Genomic DNA, 19461 nt, shown 5'->3' on the forward strand with positions numbered 1-19461 from the left:
CATTCCCCCTCAAAACTACAAATTGTGTCAATATTTTCCATAAACTATCAAAAAATGTTAATGTCGCCCCCCCCCCCCCCCCCCAAATCCAAAGGCCAGTAAAAAGACAAAAATAATCATAAATATTTTTTGGAAAAAAATTCATTTACCACTCTTGATTTTTTTTTTTTTTTTATCACTTTTGCAATCATACATTTCAACTTTAAAAATTATTAATTTACAGTTGCCATCTTTCAGAAGTCTACAATGTCAACCCTCCTGTCAAAATTCAATGTTAAATCAAACGATTGATAAATGAAATTCTCAAAATACCTTTAAGATATTTATAAAATCATAAAAATACCTTGAATTTGGATGGATGTATTTTGAGTATTTCACTTTCTTTGTTAGGATTTAACGCTGAATTTGGCTGCAAGAAAACCAAATGCTACTTTTAAATACCATCATCATCATCTTCTTCCTTTTCTTCTTTCTCATTTCTGTATTATGACATGCTCATATGTCAAATGCACAAGGTGGGTTTAGTCAATACATGCCTACACTTTTTATGGTGATGCATGTCCTATATACTACATATAACAGAGAAAGTTAATTCAAGTATTATAAATGTTAGAAAAAAAATATATTATAAATGTTAAAAAACAATAATAAATTATTACCTACTGTTGCATTAATATGAGATTTTTTTAATTTTATTTTTCGACTTAAAAAATAATTTTTTATTTTTCAATATTTATTACGACCGAAAATAATAATCAAATCGAATTATTTTTGGTTTAGTAAATTATTTTTTTTTAGTTTTGGAAAATAGTTGTCTTTATAAAATATCGTAAACCTTTTTTCAAATTTGAGTTTCTCTTTTTCAAACCACAGACTTCACCTTAGATTGTCGGAACTTGCTGACCGTTTTCTGTCGTTGTTCATTTTCCGTATGAACTAAAAAATCTTTTTCCGTTAACAAAAATTTTTTTATGTCAAAATAAACAGAACCTAAAATATGATACTGGGCATTAATTGCTTAATCTGGGCTTGCATGCTTAATCTGGGCTTGCATGGATCGTTTATTGGGCGTCACTTTTCTTCTTTTTTTTTTTCCTCTCTTTTATGAACTTTGAAATCGTTTTGCAAGGCTTCGTGTTGTTTTCGAAAATTATTGTCATTGAAATAGAACAAACTGTAATTTTGGTGCATTAATAATAGCCTTTTGATTTGGGGAGAAATAGGCCAGGGGATTTGCACGCATCTCTGGCCCATTTGGATTTAGGCTGGGCCTAGATATTCAAGCCCACATTATCCCAGTATACTTAGTATCTTAAAAAATATTGCTACTATTCATAACAATTTATCACACCCATAGAATAATATATCACACTGCTACGTAATATGTTTTAAGTGTCTTACTATTTAAATAAATAAATAAATAAAAGAGAAAAGTCAACATTTTCTCCTCAAATTACTATCTAATTTACAATTTTTTTCTAAATTTTTAATTGAAACAATATCCCCTAAACTACAAAAAATTGTCAATTTCCCTCAATGATGAAAATACCCTTAATAAAATAATTAAAAAAAACTAAAACTAATATCTTTTATATTTAAATTTTCATTTAAGGCATGAGAAATACTATATTCTGTACCCATTTATTACATTCACGTTGCTGTAAAAAAATTTTACAAATCAGTCTCTAAAAGCAATATGTGTTCTTTAATTAATCTATTAAAAAAGCATATGAAAATACATGCCATTAGAAAAACAATGTACTTATTGCATGCTAAGGATACATGCATGTTACTTTTAAAGGCATGTTTGTAAGAAATTTTTATTATTCATGGCACACCGACTAACATATCGTATCTTAAGTGGTTGATATATATTAACAACAAACTCAAACACACATTTACAATATTTATGTTAGGTCAAAAGACCATTTCAAACGTCCCAAATGAGTAACTCAATTGGCTAGAGACCACGCTTCATGAAGCAAAGGTTACTAAATCGAATCTCCTTCTTCCTTTTTTTTTTATCCTTGTGTGGACATGTAAAATATATATATATATATATATATATATATATCTTCTCAAGCTAGAGAGAGAGAGGATTAGCAGTAGACTCTGATGACATCTGAGTGTTGTTAGGAAATCAACCTGAATTTGAGGGACTAGAAAGGCTTACTAGTGAGACTTGGGCCCCTTCGATATGTCATGTCCATATATATGGGACACATATATAAAATGTCAAGTGCCAACCATGCAGAACAAATCATATAAAGGTTAATACCAATCCAACCTTCATTGGCTAAAGAGAAAAGGGGAAAAGAAAGTTAAGAAACCTTACTTTTTTATGTTTACTGAGCTTTTTCCGGCGACAAAATGGGTTAATTCCCCTATGCTAGCTAGGTACCTACTTTCTCTAGACGGTGGAACCGTCTTATTCATGAGAATTATTATTACGGGAGTCGAGCTCATGCCTTAGTATTTGCCTAATCACATTGGTATTACCTTAAGACGACTAAACCACTATCGATCCTTGATGGTCCCTACTCTTTTACTCTTTGAAGACTGAAAAAGAGGCTTGCTTTTTCTCTTCTTCCTCAAGAAACACTGAGGTACATGGTTGTCAGTGTGTATATATTAAGAGTCTGCATAGGATTGTGTTTAAGAAATAGAGTTTTTAAGTCAAAAAACGCTTTTTGACAAAAACTTCATTTTTAAACTTTTGTCAAAAGTGCGTTTTGGCCATTTTTTGGCTTTTTGAACCCTTAACAGCGTTTTCAATTTTTTTTACCAAACGGGTACTTTTTTCTTCAAATAAATTTTTTGAATATTAAACGCACTTTTATACCCCTCAAACGCACGCCCAAACATGTCCTAAGCCTCATTGCCTCAATCTTTTTCTTATCTATCATAAAGTGGGGGGAGAAAAAAATTTGAAAAACAAAAGGGGCTATATATTATATTTATTATATTTCTAAATTTATGCCAAACAAAAGAATAACCCCAAGGTTCATAGCTCTCAAAACTCGTATAAGAAAGATTAAGAAAGGAAAGAAAGAGTACCAACGTACAAGTAAGAATCATTAATTAGAAATCTGCTTCTACTTAAAGATTACTCAAGGGCATGTTTTTGATATATATTAATCTAATAACTATCTCTATATATAGTTACTTTACTAAAACCTACTCCTCAAAGTAGAATTGTATTAAATTAATAACAACCACCAGAATTAATCTACTTCTATTAAACGATAGCTTTAAGTAGGTTAATGTTTTTTTAACAAAATTGTAATTTCAATTAACTCGTTTTCTCTGACCTCTTTGGATTGGAGGTAAATCGCAAACAATCTTGTGGTCCAAATTGGTAATTACTGTGAGAAAGCCTCTATGAAATATACATCTTCGAGTAGGTGGCTAAGTAGCCTAAAATCTATTTGAGTAGCTGAGTTTCATATGAACTCTCTCACAATTGTAACCTAACCACTTATTTGGCATTTTGGGATCCAATTTCTCACAATTTAAGCAGAAAATTGCAAGAGAGGACAATCACTTTGGAGTTTGTAGTGAAGTAGTACCTCTCTACTCTTTAAGAGGGTGGTCTTGGGCCTAACCTTAAATAGAAATGGGAAGAGAAATGAGGAAAAGTCTTCCTATCATTTAAGAATTTAAAAATAACAAAAAATAAAAATAAAAAAATAAAAGAAAAGAAAAAAGAAGGATCTTTGGTTGCTTGATGTATATATAAAATCGATTAGCAGCAATATGAGAATATCGTCTATCTTTTGATGCTGGTTAGACACTGAAGTTAGAGTTATATCTTTCACTGGCAGCCCTAATTCTGACAACCTTTTCAATCCAACTTATAATTTGCTGAAAAGGGTGGCCGAATGTGTAGCCTAGCCTGCAGTGCTAACTGTGAGCATTCCAGTACGACAAATCCAGTTGCACTGACTGCCTTTTCCATCATGAATTTGAAATGATTATGTAAACGGACACTTTCTAGCACAACTTTAAGAGTGTGAATTTGATAAAAATATGCCACTCAGTGCACATCTAGAGATGAGCAGAAGTTGATGTACACAAACTTTTATCAGAATTTGAGATCAGCTTATGCAGGCAATCAATAAGATTGGCCTACTTATTTCTTTTTCAATCTCTTCAAAAACCCATCAAGAACCATTGAAATAATAAGCAACAATATTGGAATAAAAAGTAGCAAAAACCCATCAAGAACCACTGAGATTAAAGTTAATCATGTCTAATTGCATCTTGCTCTCTTACATGGCTCAATAATGCTAAATCCACATCAGTTAATATTTTCTTGCTCAAAAATGGAGATCGAGTAGAAAAACACAGCCTGTGTAAGAAATACCACAATTGGTATACATTAAATTGTATAACCTAAGGAAATAATTTGCTGAAATTATTGTTAATTTTGTATTCGAGAAACAAAAAAAAAAAAAAAGTCGACCCTTTTGTTTGGCATTGTAAATACCATTGAATCCCCCATGAAAAAACAAATTAAGCAATAATACATGCAATAATAGACAAATAGGAGAAGAGGGAAAGGAAAGCTTTGGATATATCGATTGACTTACATATGATAATTCATCTGTATATACATTGTCTTTTACTATCTATACCAGCTTCTTTTCTCCTTCATGATATCTAGTCTTTGCGAAAATGAAAAATAGAAGAAAAATTAAATAATTAAATTATATAACAACAAAAAAGTTACTCGCTATTAAGCGCCATAAGGTGGGGAGAAGTTGCAATACATCGCATTACATCAACCTGAGCTCGGAGATATGCAATATAATCTAGGGTTTCTTCAATCAAAGATATCTCATCCATAAACTCTCCCCCGGGAACAAGACTCTTGAGAATATGTGTTCTTTTTTGAACTAATCTCTTTGCAATGGAGCTGGCAAGAACCTTTTGAGGCACGCTAGTTGTTCTTCTTCGGCTCCTTTTCAGGATCTTCTTGCTTCTTATAATCCTCCTGTTGCGTATCACAGCTGACATGTTTGAAACTTTCTTCAGCAACATTTCTGACTCCTGGCCCTGCAAGATTTTCTCAGCAAGCAATCTCTTGTCACTCTCTCTTGCAGCATTGGCAATGACGGCTCGGCTCCAAGAAGTTCTCCCGTTTCTCGCAGCAGCCATGGCTAGGTCTGCTGACAGCTTTATAGCCTTCTTTCTCTCCAAGATGCTCATATTTTTATTTGAAGAAGTGCATCTTTGGAGACCCATTATCCATTTCTTGAGGAATTCTTGCTTCAATGAGCTAGAGCTGCGCATTCTGTAGAATGAAAGAATAACATCATATTTTGGCAAGATTTTAACCAAGATTATTAAGGTTTCTGATGATCATCATGAGGCCGAACCACCTTATTCCTTGTTCTTATATCTCTTCCCTAAATTATAAGCTCTAATAATGCTAGGGTTTTTGCGGAAAGAAAAATTAACACAAGAGAGAAAAAAGCAAACTTACTTGCTGAAATTCTTCTATTGGATGAGAGGAGAGAAAATCATAACAAGTAAATGAGGGACAAGTTTTGCAGGGTGATGCAGTTGTAGAGATCCCAGAAAGCGTATCAGAAACACATAGAGAAAAAGAGAAGAGTGGAATGAGAAAAAGAAGAATGTCAAGAAATCCAATTTATGTTCTCCAGGAAGGGGAGTGGTGGGCCTTTGAGAGAAAGACACAGCACATGCATGCACATGGTGTCAATGGCCCACCATCCCAACTCTAGAGAATAATAAAAATAAAAATAATTATTATGTATTTTTAGTATAAAGAATAAAGGTTCCCTTAATGTAATGCAAACCTAACATCGAATACAAACAAAAAAAAAAAAAAAAAAAAGAGTCAAATTTATGGAAAAAGAAAAACAAAATTTCATACAATTTTGGCTCACTCAAATTTTTTTACAGATATTATCTTTAAATCTCTAATTAGTAATAAGGATGTACAAGTGATTACGGGTATCGGTTATTACGTCTGACCGCTAATTACACCACATTAGGTAGTTAGAAGTTTTGAAATAACCGTCGGTTTTGCAATTAGTGTTTATTAACCGCTTCCGCCTATTCCTGAAACTACTAACCGCACCACCCTAAGCGACTATATGGTTTTTGCCAACCGCCCATTAAAGCGGTTATGTAGTTATTAGTAGTTGATACATAGAAAATAAGGGAAGCAAGTTTTGGAAAAGAGAGAAAAGAGAAATGACAATATCATGAGTTTGTTTGACCTCAGATGCCATTTCTTTTATATTTGTTGATAATAAGGTCATTCCTTGCATATTTGTTGGCTATGAAGATGCCGAATTTGGCTACACGCTATTGGATTTGGAAAATCGGAAGAAAATCAAAACTAGAGATGTAGTATAATGACGTGGAAAAAAATACTAGTCATATCTGCACTATCACTCCAAAATGACTAGTCAATTTGGAGCTTTCTTAGAATTTCTTATAAAGCCCAATTTCACCAAATAATTATGCAATGTTGAACTTAGCACTCATCACCCATTATATGTGGGCTACTCCTCATCTTCTCAATATGAGACTAGGGTATTACAATGGATGATGATCCTTAAAGTAAGGGAAAAAGGTTCATGGCACTAGCACAAACAAGTCCCTAGAGTGGGGGCAAAGGTGCATGGCACAAGCAAATCCACATAGTACATGAGTGATCCTAAAGAAAGCCCATAAAATTGATAAAGCTTCATTTTAAGGGAAAGTGTAACAATGTGGTAATGGACGCACACGTGAGAGAATATTTTTGAGTATACACTTGTGAGTATAAAAGATTAAGTCTCACATTGAAAATGACAAAATGTGTCATATGTATGAGTAGTTAATATAGCATGGTTTGGCCCGAACCCATTGGCTTAAATTTGAATGGTGTACCAATGAATAATATTATGATCTCACTAAAAGACTCCACAATGCGTTAATCTCCTTACCACAAATTCCATAATATTTCAATATCCACATAATTTATATACCAAAAGGCCTTTGGATTTAGTCGAAGGTATAAGACATCTCTACTATTTTAAACAACCATATATGTACAATAACATAACCATTGATGACTTCTAGGATGGAGAAATATGGTGCTAGATTTAAAACGTCTACAGAAAATAGAATACTCAAACAAGAACAAATATTGAGCTCGACATATATTTAATGGAAAGAGAAAAGTTTGAAATTTGTTTTGAAGTAACTAATTTTCTAGTGCTATAAACTTATATATATACGAGTATGCATGGCTTGTTTAATAATCGAGCTTAATTTTGTTATTACGGTCGACACATTTATTAAATGAATTGAGCCGAGTCGAGTTTATCCAAGCTGAATCCAAACTCATTTATGAGCGATTCAATGTGTTTACCGCCTTAAGTATGTTCATTAATTAATTTGATCGATATTAGGGTCGCGGGTGATTAAAAAAAAAAAAAAGTTTTATAATTTGAGTGATAAAGTAGGGTTTAGGGTTGCAAGTGTGTGATGGAAGATTGAGGAGATTGGGTTAAATTAAGGGATCGAGGAGGGAAATTGGGTGGATCCGGAAAAAATGCTGATGCTGATGCTGATGCTGAGTTGCCAAAGGGGTCCCATAAGAAGAAAAATTCTAGGGCCGCATGCATGAGGCTTTGGCTTTGGGTTTTGCAAAAGAGTAAAAAGCCCCCACATGGCTTCCACATGGGAGTTTTTAAATATCACATTTGTGAAGGCTCTTCAAGGACACAGAGAGAGACAGAGAGAGATTTCATTGAAGGAGAAAGAAAAAATGAAAGAGGTTTTCAAAGTAGCTGAGATTGTAAGAGAGATGATCCAATCCAATCCAGAGAATCATAGCCGTACAAAGATGGGTAGCTAGCTAGCTTGAGGGTAGGGCAGGATCGGATGGGATGGATATTTAACTAACTTTTTTATTATTATTATTATTATTAATTATATTAATAAGGGAGTGTTTACAAAAATCATGTGGGACTAACACCCTGCATGCGTCCCAATTTCATTTGACATTTATCTTCTTGGTTTTTGAGATTTCCTCTTTTTGAATCAGTCGTACCATAATTTGTGGCATTTTTCTATCATGTGGACTGGTGGGACCTTTTTGTCAACGACTAAAATTTTGTTCCCTCTCCCTTTCTCTTTCCCTTTCTCTTTCTCAATTTCATCTTTCCCACTCCATATATCTTACTTACCACCATTTAGGGTGGCAGTATAGTGCCCTTAAGGTTAAGGCAATTTTTTTTTGTGATTAAATAAATATTAAAGTCATGAGTTTGACTCTAATAATAAGATTTTTTATATTTAATTAGTGTAAATCATAAATTCAAGTCTTACTAATATCTTGATAATCCTGAGATTAGACTGTATGACATAACTGGACTTGAAAGAGCACTTATCGTTCTCACCATTTAGACATTTTTTGTCATTAATTCTTAATTGAGTACAAATGCTACTATGGTTACCCTCAAATTGTCTTCTCTGGCCTTTTTCACTCCCATGAAGAAATCTACATACAATTATACGAACATTCATCCCCAAAAATTAAAGATGTTCAATAAAATTATTACACCTCTTCGGGCTTTTACAAATCTTTTCCCTTAAAATTTTGTGGGTAACATTTTCACCTCAATCATATTAGTAACAAAAAAAACAGAATCCATTAGTATGAAACATTTTATTTTCCGAGTAAAATCACAAAAGAACGAAGCGGGGATAAAAGGAAGAGGCAAAGAAAATTACACACTTAGATGGTGATTCTTTAGAAATAATAATTTTTTTTTTTTTGATATGTCCGCACAAGAGGGGGAAGGGGGATTCGAACTAGTGACTTCCGCTTATCTAGGCGTGGTCTCAACCAATTGAGTTACCTCTTGAGGACTTTAGAAATAATAACTGGTATTACTAAAAATATAAGAAGAAGTTACTATTCATGCTCTTTCTTAAAAAAAAAAAAAAAAAAAAAAAAAAAAACTAATTACTTATTTTGTTTTAAAATAGAGGATTTCATTTGAAATGACATGATTATTAAAAAGAATAAAAATGTGATAATCTCTTTTTAAATGTATTTTAAATGTCTAAAATGTTTTAATATAAGTATAGTAATCAAACCTCCTTAATTTGATTACAATCTCAATATTTGATGATTACAATCAATCCATAAATAAATAATATTTAATATCAGCAAAATTATAAAATATACTAAAAATATAATATATTTTTCATATATTCTAACACCCCGTTAGAGGCTACAAGATCCAAAATGAGATTCTTAATTGTTGTTTGAAAATATATATATATATATATATATATATATATATATATATATATTCACTTTTCACATGTTGTTCTTCTTTTGGAACAATTTCAAAACAAAAATGAATTATATTTAAGATTAAAAAAATAATAATAAATAATATGATTGAAAATGAAACATATGAAATTAAAGGTCCAAAAAGTATATGTGAACAAGGCAGTCCGCCCCCCCCGTGATTTACGGCTAACCTTACAATTGACCCGCTGTCAGTAGCAGTACAACATGGAACTGGATTTTGTGACTGAAATATCTTTGGGTCCACCTCTCCATCTGTCCTTACAAACTATCCCACGCGCCTTAAGAGGCGGTTGAAGCATTGCCAGGAATATATTAAACACTAGCTCGTGAATTGAAATGATTTGATTGTCTTTCTTTCCCTGCATTTCTCTTTTTCTCTTTAATCTTTTTCTTTTTCTTTTTTTTTTTATATGAGAAAAAAATAGTAATTAAAGTAGATAATTATGCTTTTTGAATAGTAAATCAATATATACAATGTTGCTATAAATTAATCAATATTGCAGTAAGTAGCCAATATTATTAATGTACACACTTTGACACCCAAATCTTTTTTCTTTACTCTACAATTCTTTCGTATAAATATATAAGTTTTACCGTTCTAACATAATTTTTGTAAGTACTGAGTCTATACCGAGCAGATCTATTCTATAAGCTAAAAATTAGGCATGGGTTAGCAAACATAGAGAACATAGGATTTCAATGTAAGATTTGTTTGTTTTTAACCTCTGTGTCATGTAACCCTTTAACTTCGTCTATGAATTTTAGAGCTTTATAATGTTCTATAATTGTAAGAACTTTTATACTCTTAATTATTCACCAATGAAATTAGAAATGAATTTCTCTTAAAAAGAAAAAAAAAATTGTAAGCATTAATAGTGATTTGATCCTAATTAAATGGGTTGGCTTGTTAAGTTTTGAGTTTTTAAAAGAGGGGTTTAAAAAAAAAAAAAATGGTGAAAATTGAGAATTGTTTTCAATGAGCTACATTTAAAAAAAAAAAACCTTTAATATGTGGAGACGTCCATAAAAAAAAAATAATAATAATAGTTTTGTAAATTTTTTTTTAAAGTTTTATGTTCTTGAACAACGAACTTTCTTAGTTCTATGTGTTGATGACTCATTGAAATGATGTGGGAGTATTAGCAGCGGTCAAGATATTATTGTCTAACCAGTTAGATATATATATGTAAGACTTTTACGAGAAGCAATCTACGTCTTAGTGATCAAGCTTTGGCGAGATTGAAAAAAAATAGGATGTTAGGCTTATTCAAAACCACATGTATAAACAAATTTTTGTAATGAATTGATTCCCTTCAGGCACGGAGCTCCTCTTTAAAAAGAACCGCGTCCTACAACACGTCCAGATGAGATTGGTTCCTAATGCTTTAACAACTTCATTAGGTAGCGGTAAAGCATATACTCAAATAACTTTGGAGAAGGGCGAATTATATATGTTTGTCTAGTATCGCTTGATCCGGGGACATAATTTTGGTTATGGTTGAACCGATTAATTAGTGGGATGATAGTTAGTGTGGGCACGCGTGTGGAGAGTTGAGAGTAGGGAAAGGCACAGCATGAGCGCATGAGATTGAGTGCGGACAAGAGGCATTGATTAAGTTGCCGTGCTTGTGCACGCACGTACACACGGACCATACGCATGTGCACACATGGATGGGACCCACAGTGTCCTAACAAAGGTTTACAGCCGTGTCAGTGTGTAACCACAAAAACCCCCTCCTTTCATAGCTCCTATATATGCTACAAGTCTACAACTCACTACTAGCCCTCGTTGTCAAACAAACCAACCCTTCTGATGGCCCCTACTCCAACCCTTTAAGCAAAATTAAAAAAATAAAAAAAAATAAAAAATAAAAAAAAGTGGTGAATTTATTATTTACTAAGCCCATTCCCTTATTCCCTTAACGCATTTAAAAGGGTAAAATTGTCTAAATGTTTTTGAGGTTAAAATATTTAGACAATACTATCCTTCTAAATACACTTACCGAAAAAAATAGATGAGATTTAAAATGAAGAGAATCATTTTTCTCATGTTTCATGCCTGTCTAGCTAATTGGATAGTATTAAATTTATGTTCAATATTTAAAATTCGTGTATTTAACTGTTTACATAATATTATATTTAACATTTAGATGTACTACTATTCAAGTCCTAATGAGGATTTTTTATTTTTTATTTTTTGACATGTCTGCGCAAGAAGAAGAAAATTACAAAATGTCGCAGGTCGGAGGCACTCAATTAGGCGTAATTTTGAGCAAATTGAGCTACTCATTTTGGCACAAGAAATGGATACTATAACTAATGAGAATTTCGTTCCACCCAATTGAGTGCCTCCGGCCTACGACATTTTGTAATTTTTGTTAGTGTTAAAATGGTAACCTCTGACTTTATTAGTATTATATTATTTGAAAATTTTTAAACAACGTGACAATAGATTTATTTATCATTTGGCATCGTATATACAATTAGATTTATAAATTTTAAAATTGATTGTTCATTTTGCTCTTAATTGAAATGGAAGGGATTAAGAATTGATCCTGCTAATCATCTAAGACTTCAATTATCTATTTTTGGGATCTTACCATGAAGGGATAATATATATATATATATATATATATATATATGAGTACACATATAATAAAACATCATTAGGCATGTGTAGTAATTAATTAGCAGGAGTAGCAGAGTCAATGCATGCCCTAGTTTTTGTTTATTTATTGTTCAAATTAACTTTACAGCTAGAAGTCCAATAAGGCTCCAATTTGATTGGCAATATAAGTGATACCTTTTCTACTTATATATTATGCCCTGAAATCAAGGGTTTTGGTCGCTTCCACCGCACTCTTAGTACAACTTCTTCTTGATCAAGCAATTAATTATGATAAACTGTGATTAAAGTATATCAATAAACTTGGGCAACTGAGATTGCAGATATTCCCATGTAGGAGATGGCAAGTATGCTAAAAGGAAAATGCCACCACCTCACTTTAAAATATGATATTTTTGATTAATTTACATTTAATTTAGATGTGAATTTGATCACTCATCATAGGGGTCCGATTAATCAAAGATTTAATGGTTTTACATTCTAGTTAATTATTCTTCAATTTCTTAAAAATTTATGTATAATCTAGTAGTTTGGTATTCACTCATATCGATCCTATTTCACTCTTATACTTCTCGATCGGTTTGTGTAGTAATGCCCATTAGCTCTTAAATTTTTTATTTTTTAATAAAAATAGATTCAGTGGTTGATGAGCATTGCCCCTTCAACTCAGTGATTAAAAAAAAGAATTAAAAAAATAAAAAAGAAAAGTGTAATATATTAGGACTATCAACTTTTGACATGACCTGCGAACTCCACATAAACTCAACACAAAATTAAAGGGTTAAGGTTGAGGAGTCTAACCAATTTAATTAAATAGATCTGGTTAGAGTTGACCCATATAGTATTATACATATAACTCGACACGACCTGAACTGACACGTGACATAATTGTTAGCAAATTTTGACATGACACATCATGCTTATAAAACTTTAATTTCGGTGCAGTAATGGAATAATTATAACACAAATCCGGTGCAGTAATGGAATAATTATAATATTAATGGCGGTCCATTGTGGCTAAAGTTTGAGGAGCAAACTTGTTTAATAGTGTGTGTTAATCTGGTGTAATGATTATATATAAACCCGTAATTAGATGGTTACACGTCATTGTCTAAATAGATTAGAAGTTTCAAACCATCAAAATATACTTTTAAAGGACAGACGACAAGGAGAGCTACATTTTGATTGCCATCTTGGTGGAGGACCATATTACCTCCGGATTCTCAGGGTCTAACTTTAGCTGTTCGTCAACTCTCATAAATAATTCAATCAAGTTTTTATGGACTGGTTGATAGCTAGGTTAATTGCATGTGCAAAGAAAATTAAGGGGCTATATATTGGGAGGACCATATTACCGACCGGCCTCTAAGACATGACTACTAAGAAATTCACGGAGCCCCGAAAAGATGTCCATACCGGCGACAAAAACCGACGCCCCAACCTAGCTAGTAGGCTTAGACCCAAGTACACCATCACTCAGGCGCAACGCTCTTGTAGTCTATTTACCAATTGCTAGCTCACTAAAAACTATTGGTGGGAGTCCATAAAAACCAAGAAAACAATGGCGAGAGCAACATAGCTATAAAAAGAGAGAATTCTTCCTTGATTACTAGGTATGCACATAAATAGTCTTACCGAGGCCATTTTTACTTATCATTACTTCTTGAACGAGGTTTTATTAACTCGGGGGTCGGAATGCCTTTGATTTTCACGAATTGACATTCTTTTTACGACCACGACCACTTTCTTGTTTTACAGGAGAAAGCTTTATCATCGGCCCAATTGTCCGCAAACCTGCCCGATGCCTTGTAATCTTTCACAAGGTCTTTGAAATATATATATATATATATATATATATATATATATATATATATATACTAGGAGCTGCCTGTGAAGGGTTTTAGCCGTTGGCTCTGGGCAGAATTTCCAGTACTATGATATATAACTAGCTCATAACTCGCGCTATGCGCAAGATTCTTCGTTATAATTTAATTTTAAAATTTAAATGTATCTTTATTAATAAAAGAAGACATATAAAAATATATCTCACATGTGATAATTAAAAAGGACATATAAAAATATTTGTAAATATTGCACGTTCATTACAGGTTAAAAAAGATATATAAAAATATATCTCACATCTTTAAATAAATAAATAAATAAAACATTTAAATTTATACACTAGTATGTATATCACTAAACATAGTGGCACAAAATTACACAAAACATTGCATGAATGTGTAAATAACAATATATATATATATATATATATATATATATATATCATAAAACACTTAATTTTATTTTAATTCATAAAAATTAAAACATATTAAAATATTTGTTCCCATATGTGTAATTTATAATGAAAAGAAGTATAAAGAAAAAAATAGCAAGAAGGAAATTTGAATTATCATTATTAAAACATGAATAGAAAATTAGAAGAAATTTGTTATGATATTTTTATGATACCTATTTATTTCAATACAAATAAAACTCATATAATTATGAACATTTAAAAAATTAATACATAGCAAAATAACAATTTATTTATTTATTTTTTATTATTATTATTATTTTTTTATAAAATAAAACAGAATCTTTCACTCAATATTTAATGCAATCAAATAAATCATTTCGCGTCATGTTTAATGCTTAATTATCTCTTTCGTGTTTTGAAAGCGTTTTTATTCCTTTTCTTTTTTTGAACGGAAATCTGAGGATTTCATTCATTAAAGATCACCAGCATAAAGCTCTTATAAAGCAGAGCAAAAAGTTCTTACAGCACAAAACATAAAGCTCTGCAAAAATCATATCCACATGCTATGAGGTTACAAAGTCCTAGATACAAACAAAAATTCTTACACTTAGGTGCTATAGATACAAACAAAAATTCTTACACTCAGGTGCTATCTATGACTTCAATCTTCTGCTAACCCATGTATAGATACAGTTAAAAAGCAAATCTGCTCCGAGCAGACTAGATCTAAGACATGAGTAGTCAAATTTCCTAACAAAATTTATTTAAACCGTTTGTGAGAGATAATTCTTTACACCTAATTATCTAGGACGTGAGAAATGACCCTTCACACCTAATTATTCATCCTCACTCATGAGGGCATATCTAGAGAGAAAAACATCTTATTCAAGACCAAAAAAAAAAAAAAAAAACCACAAACAAACAACCAACAAACAACAGCAGTGGCCGGGGAGGAGATGAACGGCACAATACGATGGAAGATGAACAAACGCATAACGGAAAGGCCGAAGTTGCTGATATAATTGGAGAACACCTACAAACATAAAGAAAAAAAGAAAACGAAAACCAGAAGGGGAGGGGGAGGGTAGGAGTGGGGAGTAGAAGCGGAAGGGTATGCTCCCTCCTCCTCTCAAAACTGTTTTCCGAGAAGAAGGGCCGAGAGATGGCTTCTATGTTTTTACTCCTTTTCTAGACAACAATCAAATACATTTTTGTCTTATTTTGCTTTCAAAAGCAAAAAATTCCAAAAAATGTTCAAGTAAATCATACAAATGAAAAAATGAATTCCCTAAATGATAAAACCATTCAAATGAATTAAAAAATAAGACTCCAAATTTTAATTTATTCCATATAAATTAAAAAAATGTTAAAATATTTGTTCTATATTTCAATAAAAATTAAAATTCATATAATTCTAAACATTCTAAAAAAATACAAAGCAAACTAAACAAAATATTTTTTTATGAATACAAAATAAAACAAAATCTTTCACTAAACCTTTAACGCAATCAAATCAATCCTCACATAAGGTGCAATGCTTAACATTTCTTTGGTGTTTCTAAAGTATTTATGTTCGATTTATGCTTATTAATCAGATAAATGTTTGCCTTGTTTTGATTTCAAAAGCATAAAAACACTTTCAAAAATGGTCGAAAATCGACTAAATCACATAAACAAAACAAAAAATTACGTAAAACATAAGAGCCTTTATTTTAGTTTAATTCATATATCTTAAAACATGATTAAATTTTTGTTCGTATAAGTATATATGATTTAAAATGAAAAAGTCTAAAAATAAAAAATAAAAAAAGGCAAGAAAAATACATGAATTATAATATAAAAAATTAGTATGAATATTTAATATTTTTAGTGTGATATCCATTGAAAAAAACATATGAGCACTTTGGTAATCTATTTCCAATTTCCTAGGACCAAATCCTATATATGGTGAAAATTAAAAAAAATCCTATGTATGGTTATATATATATAAAGCAATTAAGAAGAAGACATGGATTATAATATAGAAAATTAGCAAAAATTTAGTGTGACATCTATAATATTTCAATACAAATCAAACACATATAATTTTGAACATTTGAAAAAAAAAAAAAATACTGAGAAAAAAAACCAATTTTGTTTTTTAATAAAAAATTGTTCCTATAGCTATACATGGTTTAAAATGAAAAGTACAAAGGAAAAAAAAAAAAAAAGCCTTTTAAAAAAATGGGCTATAAGGCCGATATATATATATATATATATATATATATATATATATATATATATTTGGCGATTATGAGTACTTAATTAATGTAGTATGTTTTTAAATTCCAAATGTTGTCTTTATATAGTTTTGGAAAGCAACTATAAGGAAAATTATTGAATTATAATTAAATCTTCTTAATTAAACTAATTTAATGATCAGTGTGTGTGTGTGTGTGAGAGAGAGAGAGAGAGAGAGAGAGAGATTTGAAAGTCTAGGTTCCTTATCCAAAATGGTACGACATGAATGTCAAGGGCTACTCACAAAAATGGCCTAATTTTGGAGGGGTGGGGGAGCTACTATACTGTTCCTGATGGGATTCACTCCAAACAGACTCCACTCCAGGCATTGTTTGGATATAATTGGATATGTTTGGCAATGAAATGAAAAAGGTGAGTGCAATAGTACTGTAGCAGATTTGATTGATATAAAAAAAAAAAGTAAAAATGTTTTGTATAAAAAAGTGAAGAAATTTGTTTTGTAATAATTTTTTAATTTGAATAATAATAAAAAGTGATTAATGTGATGTAAAAATAAGAATGTTGGGATTGATTTTAAGATAAATTTTTTGAATTTTTGGGTCCTGTCCGACCCTTTCCCAAACACAGCCATTGAGTTGTTCTTGTTTTAGATAAGACCATCTTTTCTATTTCAACTAATATTGTTTAACAATTTTATTCTTCTACTTGTTATAATTTTAAACAACAAATATGAAAAAAAAAAAAAAAAAAAAATACCCGAATGATTTCGAACACCCACCCACCTGCTCATTAGAACAATAAACTACGTAAAAATTTTCTCACATATTTTTTACATGAATTATTAACAATTAGAACAAAATTGGTGAAAATCTGAAGTAGTTATTACAAGAGACATACATGGATGTGATTCTTATCCGGAGGACCACTATCAAATCAGCAATTGGCTTTTGCGTGATGGCTTGCAATGCATGCGTACGAATGGCGGAAAATACATTGATTTGATTGTACCTTTCTAACGTGCTTTTGACTTTGTTTTTCTATAAATAAATAAATAATATTGGATGAGCTTTGTCGAAACCCCACATCATTTTTACATACCATAAATAATATATAAAATATGTGCTTCCCACAATTTCATTTTATTTAATAGTTAGACGTAAAACATGAAATACAAATAAAAATAATACACCAAATAACTGCGTTCCCATTGCCCTCAACCTTGCACTACATTTTGAACAAGTTGAGGAATTGTTTTGAATTGCATGTGTCTCCTTAATTAGACGCCATGTAAAATGGATAGATTCTTGAGAATATCCACTTTGACTTGTAGGAAGAGAATGTAAATTGCAATCCTCGGATACAAGGTTTCGAGGTCCATTTCATGGCAGCTGGGAATCATCCTCTGAAGCTGCCTGAGCTTCCTTTGAATCGAAGTTTCCATGGCCTTTCTGTTTTCGGCCAAAGGAAGCCTAAGCCTTTTCTTCCTTGCCCCCATACGCCTGGCCCTTCTTCTCCACTGCAAAGAACACCTCATTGGGAGATAGAGAGAGAAAGAGATGGATTGATAAGGGGGAGAGGTGAATGTTTATATAGGCACAAGAGATAGGAGGGTACCCTATCTCTGTCACACGCAAATTTTTCACACTTTCTCCGTGTGAGAGAGAGAGAGAGAGAGAGAGGGAGATGGGTTGATAAGGGGAGAGGTGAATGTTTATATAGGCACAAGAGATCGGGTACCCTATCTTTGTCACAGGCAAATTTTTCACACTTTCTCCATGTGTGTGTGAGAGAGAGAAGTTCATAATAATTGGTTGGGTGATTCCTACCGAAAGGCTAAAAGATTTTGTACTGCCTGCTTCTCTAAGCCCTACTCAACTCTAAAAAAATGGTTGGAAAATAATTTTTGGCATTTAGCTTATATAAAAAAATCATCGATTATGAAGAGTTGCGAGAAAGATATATTAGGAGTGTTTGTTAAACACTCTCTCATTTCATAAAGTCATATTGAAAAATGAAAAAAAAAAATTGTTTTGTAGTAATTCTTTTATTTGAATAGTTGTAAAAAGTGAATTATGTAATATAAAAGTGAAAATGTTTTAATGTCGATTTTTTTTTTTTTGGAAAATGAATGGAATAGTATTGAGGGGAGGTCGTTAACAAACAACCCCAACATGAAAACAAAAGGCCTTTAATCAATAGTGAGATTGATAGCGGCTAGGAATCTTACTCAGTTTGGTACTGTGGAACCGATTGCGGGAGAGGTTAATTATGGCAACTTGTTACGCAGTCAGCCTGTGCTAAGACATAGGAGGGCATGCCATCTACTTCGAGGGAGATGCACTCCCAGTGATGAATGCAATGAATTCGGCAGAGCCAAATTGGAGTCGCTTTGGGCACCTTGTAGCCGACTTGCGGATGGTACTGCAATCTTTTCCCCAGTGGCGGTGCTGTGATCATGTGACTAGAGCTGTAAATAATGCAGCTCACAAATTGGCTAAGGTGGCCATCCACCAAGTCCCTGATCATACATGGAGGGAAGCAATTCTTGATAGAACAAATTGCTCTATCTCTTGATTGATTAATACAAGTTATAACTTTTTTCTTCAAAAAAAAAAAGAAAAAAGGAGATTGATATTCAGTGCAATTGCTTCTTATATTGTTTGCAATTTGGGTAGACAATTATGAGAGGGTTCTTTGAATACTAAGAACAACTTCCCCTAGATTTATCTTAAATTTAGGAAACTAAATTATATTTTATTTTTATATTCAAATAAACTCCATAATAACTTTCCTTATCATTTGTATATACTATTTAAATATTCTTTAAATTAAATAGTACCAAAAGGAGAGAAAAAAAATCATTTAAATATTTTTTCAAATAAATATTAGAGGAAAGAGGGAAGAAATAAAAAGCCTTTCTATATTAATTACCCTACTTGGAGTCTAGGAGAACACTAGCGGTGAAGTATAGCATATACAAACGAG

At 31.7% G+C, this 19461-nt stretch overlaps 1 protein-coding gene across 1 annotated transcript; it reads right to left on the bottom strand.

Moving 5' to 3' along the window:
• Positions 1-4575: 4575 nt before the first annotated feature.
• On the bottom strand, positions 4576-5609 carry P1R1 (transcription factor). Its single transcript, XM_059605244.2, has 2 exons — positions 5489-5609; positions 4576-5296 (listed from the first exon to the last, which is right to left on the bottom strand). The coding sequence occupies exon 2, from the start codon at positions 5293-5295 to the stop codon at positions 4729-4731; it is 567 nt and encodes a 188-aa protein (XP_059461227.2). The 5' UTR covers position 5296; positions 5489-5609; the 3' UTR covers positions 4576-4728.
• Between the last annotated feature and the right edge of the window lie 13852 nt (positions 5610-19461).

Source organism: Corylus avellana, chromosome 9 (assembly GCF_965113065.1).
Source record: "Corylus avellana chromosome 9, dhCorAvel1.hap1.2, whole genome shotgun sequence".
In the NCBI taxonomy this organism is placed as follows: domain Eukaryota; kingdom Viridiplantae; phylum Streptophyta; class Magnoliopsida; order Fagales; family Betulaceae; genus Corylus; species Corylus avellana.